The 9,839-nt window shown below is 37.2% G+C and overlaps 1 protein-coding gene across 1 annotated transcript; it reads right to left on the reverse strand.

The window, feature by feature from the left end:
• Positions 1-417: 417 nt before the first annotated feature.
• LOC145630579 (mitogen-activated protein kinase kinase kinase NPK1-like) lies at positions 418-7,227 on the reverse strand. The gene is made up of 17 exons (XM_081682821.1): positions 6,665-7,227; positions 6,524-6,565; positions 6,141-6,206; positions 5,960-6,070; positions 5,774-5,854; positions 5,597-5,674; positions 5,395-5,477; positions 4,814-4,892; positions 4,592-4,692; positions 4,439-4,478; positions 4,155-4,214; positions 4,026-4,075; positions 3,703-3,928; positions 3,388-3,609; positions 2,974-3,263; positions 2,815-2,882; positions 418-924 (listed from the first exon to the last, which is right to left on the reverse strand). The coding sequence occupies exons 1-17, from the start codon at positions 6,992-6,994 to the stop codon at positions 815-817; spliced, it is 2,037 nt and encodes a 678-aa protein (XP_081538947.1). The 5' UTR covers positions 6,995-7,227; the 3' UTR covers positions 418-814.
• Between the last annotated feature and the right edge of the window lie 2,612 nt (positions 7,228-9,839).

Here is a 9,839-nt window from a genome sequence, read left to right on the forward strand (position 1 = left end):
AAACGACAAACGCTCGTACAAACTGGTGTCATTGTGTTTGAATGAGTATGTATGGCATATTTTCACTCCAAGGGAAACTAAGATTAGTGGTCGGAAATTGGAAGCGGTGATGCTTTGACTTTAAAGACAACTTGATGATGGACCAAGAGCAAATAGTTCAGTTTCCAAACATAACACTGGCATGAATGTTTTAAACTTATATAGTTAGTTTAAATGGATCAATTGACTGATAATCAACATATTCAGGAGCCTTAATTCATATATCATGAAGAGTTATGCAATACATGTTAGATTCATGGTCTTGAAGAGTTACCAAGAGTATGTTTGACAAAACTTTAAGTGTCAAAATGCTAATAAATCAAACAATGAAATCCTGATGCATAAGTGAGAAAAAAGTGGGATTTAAGCTCTTAGTGATTAAAGCAAACAAGCAACTTCTGGAGCCACTATACATTCAACCGTTATCAATGCCTTTATACATTGCTATAACATCATCATCGCTAAAGAAAAACTCAATATCACATCCTTAATATTCAGCATAAAACATACAAATCGCGCTTAAGCAGAAGTAAGAAATTACAAAACACTGAATGAAGATGTGATTTGTCAGCCTCTTCACACCCTCCAGAAGACTGATACAATTGATCAACTGGCAGACCTGCTATTCATGGAAAGACTGCTAGGTGGTCGCTATATGGAGTATTATTTAACACACAACTTTCTTTACCAAAAATACTGCTAGATACATTCGTGCTTTCCTGGCAAGCACGTCTTCCTCGAAGCATCATTGCCAGAGACATTAAAAAACATGTACTCATTTAGGCGGTGATGCAAAAGGTAATCGTTCCCTCTGTTGACTAGGAACCCGCTTGTTTGGAGATGAGGTCTTCCCCCCTGCCTGCCGCAATCTTTCTGCTAGTCTCTCTGCAATGGAGCTTTATATGATCAGGACCATAAATACAAGGGAGAATTGAGTTGAGAAGATCTCAGATGATTGACTAAGACCCTTTTTTGCAGCAGAGATGCAGACAGATCTCACTTACTAATCATCCAGCAGATTCATATGCACAAAAGTATAGTTTTGGAGGCCCACTAGTTTGGTAAGACTTCTAGGCATGGGAAATTCAAGTATTCAACAGACACAATGAAATACGACAAGCCTTCGAAAGAAAAATGTGAAAAGGAATCAACTTCCCCCCCCCCCCCCCCCCCCCCCCTCCTATTGAATGAACTAATCCTTCTAGAGTTGTAAAAATTTTAGAAGGAAAATGCCAGCCCCTCTGTGGCTTCCTGTTTAAATATGTTTTTAATAAATGAAGCTCTTTGTTAATACAATTCAAATTTGATGATAACAATAGGAATTTTTCTTTTTTTTTTTTTTCTTTTGGTAATCTCAAGCTTATGATTTGTTTCAAATTCCACCTCCTCTTTCAGTCATTTGTGACTCATTTAGCTAATCTCATTTTGTTTAATCTTTAGATCAGACTCGCTCAAAGCTTTTGTTTCATTAATTTCGTATTGGGTTAGATACTTCTTTAAATTCCAATCTCTAGACCATCTATGAGTACTTTACTTCTATTCCCCCTTCCAATAATATTTTCTCTCAACTAATATGTAGCTATATATGAGGTGTCCACAAAAGAAGGAAGTGCCAAATAAGGATTTCATACCCACTCTACAATGTCGAGTATCTTAAAGGTGATAGTGATTTAAGAATATGCAGCTTGGCATGAAAAGAGTGTAATGAGGTGCAAGAAGAGCATAGACATGCTAGACATAAAATTGTTTGGGATGCTGTATTGAGGGCCTTGGTATAGGTTTATTGTACTAGGATAGGTGTACTCATCAGAATAGTCGTGGGTAATATCTTGATCAGGAGGGTAATCATCAAATTTAGTTCTTACTAGTGCATTTTTTTGTGTTTATGCAAGTCAGTGAGGCAAGAAATTTTGAAGTTTCTTTTATGCATTAGCTATAGCATAAGATACTGCTTTGTTGGAAGATTCAGAGGAGCAGTTTAAGAAGAAAACTGAAATGGTAAAAATCCAGAAGCAGACTTCTTAAGGTTTCTATGGCGGATAATACCTACAAATCCAGGCGTGAAAGGAGCTTGAGAAGTTTCATGATGAAAATAGCAGTGCCTGGATTTTAATTATGGAGGGTCTGGTTTGTGCAGTTTCAGTGAGAAAAGTACACGACCTTGGCTGTAAGGAGGTTGCTTTGCATTATGTTTTGTGACTATACTGGGGAAAGAGACTATTGCCGTGCCTAATAACACAGAAGTCTTAGCCATCATTCTTGGACATAGTTTATTCCAATAAAAGTATTATTATTTCCTTCCCAATAGGATCTACAAGCTTAGCAACTAGTATCTTTAAATGAGAATAACCATGGTGTCTCCAGACCTATAATATCTTCATATGTATTGATTTAATCTCAGTACATGCTCTAGCCTCTACCCTGCTCTGAAATGGTGTGGGTTGGAGCATGTTTTCTTATGAGTAAAATCCCAAATCCCATAACCAAAGAAGCTGCATACGCCGTGATTTACATATGTCTAGTTTCAATGAACATGTTCTTGCAGAAGGGGAAAAAAAAAAAGAGCATGTTATGTTGGTAATCATTGTGTGAAATCAAACTAATGTCATAAATGAATTAACAGTGAATAGTCTACTTAAGATTCTAGGTGCAGTTAGTTTGACAGAAAAGAAACCAGTCAATGTTTAAGAGTTAAAATGCAAGGAAAACCAATTCAGCTTGCATGCCGGGTCACTGGTGTAAGTTACTAACTTAAAATGCAAATGAAATACTTGCCTCTTTCCATCTCAAGTTCTTTGTCGAGTTCTTCCTTCCATATCTTTTGTCTTTCAGAAAAGCTAGGACTGCAAGCGCAAGATCTCTACCATCAGAACAATTCAAAAAAATAAAAATAAATAAAAGAGTAAAAACAAGAAACTTATGCCATTCACAAACCTTGAACTATGTCCTTCTTTCTGTATCTCTCTGATCTCAGGAAGCTCCTTTAAAGGCTGCTCTCTGGGACCATCCATATCTAGGACAGGTCTGCTGTGACTTGCAGGACTCACATTCTTGGAAACATCAGCTGCAGTAGACAGTCGTCGACTGGGTACGGGTGCAGGCGACTTAATTTTGGAAGGTAAATTACTAGCAGCATCACTGTCTATGCCCCTAAAAGCTTTTGGGGAGGCTACATTTATTGTATTATTATAGAACTCTTCTTGAAGTTTCTTGAGATCGAACGCCTGAGTGATTCAAGAAATAGTTTAATAAAAGTACATCAAAGTCATAGATGACATTCAGAATGACCAAAATCTGGCACCTGCATATAGAGGGAATATGGACATTTCACGAATGAAATTTTTTTACCTTTTCGTTCAAGAATGCCTGAATCTTTGACTCAGTAACTTCTTCATCGTCATCACCCAATGCTTCACTAGGAAATGTAAACTCAGTTCCTACATTGCAAGATGCTTCAGCAGTTCCACAGTCTTCCCTAGGAAACAAGTCAATGTTGCTTCTTCCAACCTCGGGACTATCATCAAATTTACATGGCCAATCATCATTTGGCTCGCACATAGGATTGAAACTCTAATTTATTCAAAGTTTATGTCAGTAAACTCATTACAATTTATAGAACATAAAGCTTTTTATTTCATAGTATGAATATATAAAATGTGTTACCTTACTGAAGTCATCCGCAAGCATTGTAGGGTTTGATTGTGCTGATGAACATACTGCAAAGTCATCTTTATCATCTATTATACACATGTCATCATCACTAGTGTTTGTGCCCCATAGAGGACTTGTACCAGAGAATTTGTCAGGGTAAACCGTTGAGCACCTCACACTACCCATATTGCAAATATCTTTTAGTCCACCGCTTATTGACCTCATTACGTTGCTTCTCCTGCAGCATTGAATGAATCCTTCAGAGTCCACATTAATTCACAATCAACTTGAACGCTAAGGTTTGTTCGAGGAAAAAAAGATGTAAAAGCACTTACATGCTCTTCTGGTCTATTGGTGTAGTTGCGGTTTGGTTTCCACTATTTTCCTGGAGGGCCACAATAACTTGTTTGAGTAGCAAGCAAAGAGAGTAAAATAAACCAAATAGCCATTCAGATTGAACTAACCATAACTGAACGACGAAAACCAGGTTGAGATTCCCGATATTCTCCAGTGACAAAAGGATGCTGCATAAAATTGCCACAATTATAGTACAGTTATATAATAGTTAAGACAAAATATGCTGCAGAAATTTCAGTGGCTTCTCTGAATAACATGGCAGGAAGATGCAAAGGTGATGAGGAGAATAGCAAGTGGAGATCCCAGAAAGTTGACAGTAAAGCATCCTATTTCATGGCCCCATTTTAAATTGAAAAGAACTCAATTGAACTGCAGAAAGTATGAGAAGTACCTGTAGAAGTTCTGAAGCAGATGCCCTTAAGTATGGTTCCCTGTCACCAAAAAAATAAATCATGGGGTTGAGATAGTGTGCATAAGTGCGCGGAAAAATATAGTTCTTAAACGAAACATCAGGTCGCTGTAAGAGACAACAAAACAGTCTTACTTTTGTAAGCATTTAATCAAAAAATCCTTTGCATCGGCTGAAAGGTGTTCGGGGATGGGAGGATGAGACTTAGTGGTCCCAATATGGAACAAAGCTTGCACCTAAAAAAACAGAGACTAAAAATGTCAAACTGGGAAAACAAAGTGCAAAAACACAACATTGACATATTGGTAAACATTATGACCAGAAATCTAAAGTCGTGTGAATGTGAGGTAGAGTTACCTCCTGATACTGGCACCATGGAGGCTTTCCTGTGGCCATTTCAATGATCGTACAACCGACACTCCATATATCAGCAGAACTGAGGTATTAAACAGTTGTAAGCATGAGCTCCAGAGATCTCAAATCAGTATAGTTGTCTATTAAATTTTATAAAATGTACACTAAATATTATTTGGATATCCATCATTAAAATATAAAACATCAATCCAGCCCTATCAGACTCCTTAAATATAAATTATTCTGATTTCTGGTATATGCGCACTTGAGGGAGTTTTAAGAGAAACATATAAGGTCAAATCTTGTAATAAACCTCGATATTACTACTGAGTTCAAATAACATGCAATATTCCACATGCTGCCATCCAAAGGCCTTTTCATTTTTTCCATTCTGGCAGTCAAGCCATTCAAACAAGTTCAAAATCTTTTCCAACTGACGCAATTCTTTGAGATCAAACAAAAAGATTGCTTCTAATTGGAAAGTTGAACTTAAAGATGACTAAGTCAAATAGCTAAATGAATGAGTTTCTTTTGGCGTGGGAACTGGCGAGAAAAATTTAATTAGATTTAAATATAATCCTCACAAGTTATGTCCAGTCTGAAGAATAACTTCAGGTGCCATCCAATGTGGAGTACCCTTCATTGACTTCGCCCCGGTCATTGTAGCCTGTCAGTGCAAAAATATTCATACAGAACGAATCAATCAGCGTGAGATCAGCTACCAATCACTTACAAAGTAACGTGTTTATGAAGACAAGCAAAGATAAGAATGGAATAAATTTGTACCAGCTCAACAACTTTCTTGGAAGCACCAAAATCAGCAAGTTTAATACATCCTTTATTGTCAACTAAAATGTTTGCACCCTACATCATTAACGGAATGTGTAAACACCACACATACTTTGAAAACGATCAGAAATAGAGAGATTGATGAGCAATGATCTATATGCATCACAGCAATACCTTAATATCCCTATGCATAATGCCGTTCTTATGCAGATATTCTAACCCCAGTAGCAACTGCTTAGTGTACATTCTTATGACCTGGTCAGGACAAAACCAGAAAGTATGATCCGGAATAATGAGCTCAACATCTTTTAGAAGCAGAAATTATGAAAATTCAAGACACTAGATGGAGCAAAAACTTACAGATTCCGGAAATGATCCAAACTTGCCAAGAAGTGAGGAAATGGATCCACCAGGAACAAATTCCAGTAGAATATTCAAAGCCTCCTCCTCTCTTGCAGTCCCCAAATATCTCTGGCATGGAAATTAAGCTCAGACTCCAGCACTATTCGTATTTTGTTACATGAAAAGATAAAATACTTACAACTATATTTGTATGTGATAGATTCCTTAGCAGCTTCACTTCCTCTTCCAGCTCCCTTATGTGAGCCTACCCTCATTTTCGAAACAAAAATAAATCAAACAATCAAATAGGAGCAGAATTTAGATAATCTTGTATCTTAAAACAGGTAACAATAAGAATCAAACTAATAAACCAATACTAATGAACTAATAAATCAATACTAATGATCCGAACAAGACGAATTCACAAAATTAAGCATCCAAGACAGTAAAAATTGCGAATTGCATAATCAATCAAGTCTCAATTTGACAATTCCATTTCAAATTCAACTAAAATCAATAGATCAAGAGAAATCAATCCCTAATTTCAAATTCATCAAAAAAACCCTGAATTAATTCCCTAACCTGAGTTTTCTCTCTAGACGCACCACCAGAAGCAATCGAAACCTGCAAATTAAAATCCAATTCACAAAATCAAAAACCCACAATTTCCCAACACAAATTCAAATTCAAAAACTCAAAAACAATAAACCCTAATCATCAAACCTGCTTAACAGCAAGTAATTCCCCAGAATCAATATTCATTCCCATATAAACCCTCCCAAAAGCGCCGCAACCAATCAACTCCCCTTTCCGCCATCGAATAGGCGGAGCTTCATCTTTACTTGACGGCGGCATATTCTCCTTCGCCGGAGAATACGGAAGTGCTCGAACTGGGGACTTTGTCGCGAACAATCCGATGCGTGATTTACGGATTGAGGAGCCAATTTTATCGACAAAACCACCGAAACCGACGTCGGTGTCGGTGGTTGGGGAGGCAGAATTTGAAGTTCGGAAGACTAAGGATCGACGAACTGATCCGAAGAGTTCTTGCATTTGATTGGTCGGATGTTGTTGCGGCGGTTGACGGTGGTTGTTGCGGTGGTTGTTTAGGGTTGTTTGGAGTTGGAGTTGAAGTTCATTTGAGAAGAGAAGAGAGAGAAAGAGAGAAGGAAGAAGAGATTTGATTTGAAGAGGGAAAAGAGGGGTTGGAGTTGAGAGGGATTCATTTTCAAAAATTTCTCAACGTTATTATTTTCTTTCTTTTAGTTTTTTTATTTTTATTTTCTTTTGTTTTTTTTTTCCTTTCTTATTTTGGTCTTTGAGATATATAATCATGTCTAAGGCACGTGATCTTCTTCTTCCCTTTTCTTTCCATTAATTTTTTCTCAGAACCTAGCAAACGGGTCATTCAAGTCAAGTTTGGGACAGGTCAATTTCGTATCAGCAAATATTTAGGTCGGGTTGGGTCGGATCGAGTCAATTTGGATTTCAGGACAACACTTTGGGTTAAGCTCAGATCAGGTCAAATTCGAGTCGAGCCAATTTGGGTCGTGTCAATTCAGGTCGGAACAATTTGCTAGACCAGTTTTTGGGTCAAATTCGTATCGAGTCAAGTTTGGGCTAGATTAGTTCGGGTCGGGTCGAGTCAGTTCGGGTCGGTTTTAGGATTGGTGACCAAAAAGAAATTCACTAAAAAAAGTTGTGTGATAAAATTCTCTTTTTTTTTATATATATAATAACTTATAATAATTAGAAAATAAAGGGTTCACAATAAAAAAAAGTGACTACCTAAGTAAGAATCTAGAATTAGTAATTCACTATTTAATCCTATTCACTTCATGTATCGGGTCAGGTCACTTCGGGTCGTGTGCGTTTGGGTGAATCAATTCGGGTTAAAATCGGAAGGGGTCACTTTGGGTCAGGTCAATTGCGGGTTTCGGGTCATTATTCGGTAGGGTCATTCGGGCATGCATCGGGTCACGTTTGGGTTAACTCCATCCACTTCGGATTGGATACTAGTTGGGTCGGGTAAGTTCAGGTCAATAATTTGAGTTGCATATCGGTCATTTGTGTCGGGTCAGGATTGACAGGTCTACTATACTACTAAAGTTGGGCATGGGTTATATCGTGTAAACCCATGTGTCATGCAAGCGGGTTATGTCTAGAACGAGTTAGGAAAAAGTCGTTGATCAGTGGAGCTCATGCATGGACTAACCCATATATCAGGTCGTGTTAGGACTATGGGTCTCTTAGTAATGTTTATATTTTAGTAAGTTAGTTGATGTATACTTGTTACAATTTCTCTCTCTATAAGAGAGATTCTCTCTCTATGAAACTAGAGCTTCTCCCACCTTCGTCACCGACTTCCAATTTCAGCAAATTAAAATTAAAGTAAGCTCTTGGAATCAAGATCAGTGGAATTTTCGTAGACCCAAGTTCTTTAGTTGATTTTAATTTTCGTACTCAGTTCGGTAATCCTATTTTAACGCTTTCGATTTCCCTAGTTTCATTTTTCCCCTTTTCAATTAATATGACGGAATCCCAATTTTCCGATAACTCAAGTCGAAATTCATCTGATTGTAAACCCCAAAATTTCGGCTTCCACCTTCATCTAGTTCTTGGCCAATTCGTAGACTATTTTCAATTTTCAAAGCATCGAATCCAAGACTGGGTATCAAATCCCTGCTCTAAAAAGAAGAGAAGGTTTGCTAAATTGGTACCTAGTTCCCTTAATAAGCCTACCTTTCACCCCTCACCTACCAACATTTTTCCTCCACTGGCTCGATCTTCTTTGTTCTTAGGGATAAAAAAATCCAAGATTGTTAATGGGCTTTTCTCCTCACAAACATCATATCCTCTCAAATAGCCAAAACCTCCTCTTAAACAACCGGTGATTAATTCTGAAGGATTTATGTTTTCGTCGTTGTAGGCGTCGCTCGAAGTGCGCCTACGTTAAAGCATGTGGTAAATATGCTTGACACTCATAGGAAGTGGGAATTGACATTACGATTAGGGACAACAATTAGGGACAAAAGCAAAGTAGAGAGCCGCCAACAAGTTTTTAAGGAACTTGTAAACCGTTCACGGATCATTTAAGGCAACCACGATTAAGGGACAACGATAGACAACAATGATTGACCCGTGAAGGTTACACCCCATTCATAATCTATGAGATTACTAACTCCATATGGTTCGGAACCACGAAAGGAGGATCGGGGATGATGGTACGAAGTGAGTCATGGAGTCACATTCGCTTGTATTGGCCTCTACTCGATTCTTATGTGAAAAGTGATTCCTGCGATCTCAAAGGCATACAAATAAAGATTCAATTTATTCCAAACTATTATTGTGCTAAATTGGTTGAATATTAATGCAACATATAATTCTAAAATATTAGTGATCACTTGATTAAACAACAAGATTAAAAAGGAATCTAAACCGGTTGTCCAAATTATCTTATTAGGCATGATTTTCAATTACATACTCCCTTTAAACATGCAATATGGTGACCAATAAATAATAATAGAATAAACATTAATATTGGAAGCAATTCAACAATAAATTCAATAATAGTGTTAGTCAAATCAAATAATAATCCTAATCATGATACTAGCAATAAGAATAATAATAAGAGTAATTAAGTGATTAATTACTCACTTTCCGCGTGTTCCTTTAAATTGCTACATCATGAATAAACTGTTAGTAACTTCAATTAAAATATAAATCAAATTGAAACAGTTAAACTAAATAAAATTAGAGTTAATTTGGTCCAAACCCTCAGTTAATTATACCTTTCACGCCTTGGTTTAAGGACGGAACCTCGGGTATTGTATGGACTCCTTGGAGTGCTTAAGGGAAGTATTATGGAAGAATAGGGAGGCTAGTGTTTAGGCTAAAG

Source organism: Chenopodium album, chromosome 5, assembly GCF_948465745.1.
Source record: "Chenopodium album chromosome 5, dcCheAlbu1.1, whole genome shotgun sequence".
Lineage (NCBI taxonomy): Eukaryota > Viridiplantae > Streptophyta > Magnoliopsida > Caryophyllales > Amaranthaceae > Chenopodium > Chenopodium album.

Excerpts from the sequence above, each read along its gene's own strand:
- LOC145630579 (XM_081682821.1), bottom strand. The coding sequence starts at position 6,994 with ATGCAAGAACTCTTCGGATCAGTTCGTCGATCCTTAGTCTTCCGAACT. Across the intron at positions 4,893-5,394 it reads CTTCAGACTGGACATAACTT|TTCTGCTGATATATGGAGTG; the intron begins GTGAGGATTATA and ends TTAATACCTCAG. Across the intron at positions 2,883-2,973 it reads AAAGAAGGACATAGTTCAAG|TCCTAGCTTTTCTGAAAGAC; the intron begins GTTTGTGAATGG and ends TTGCGCTTGCAG.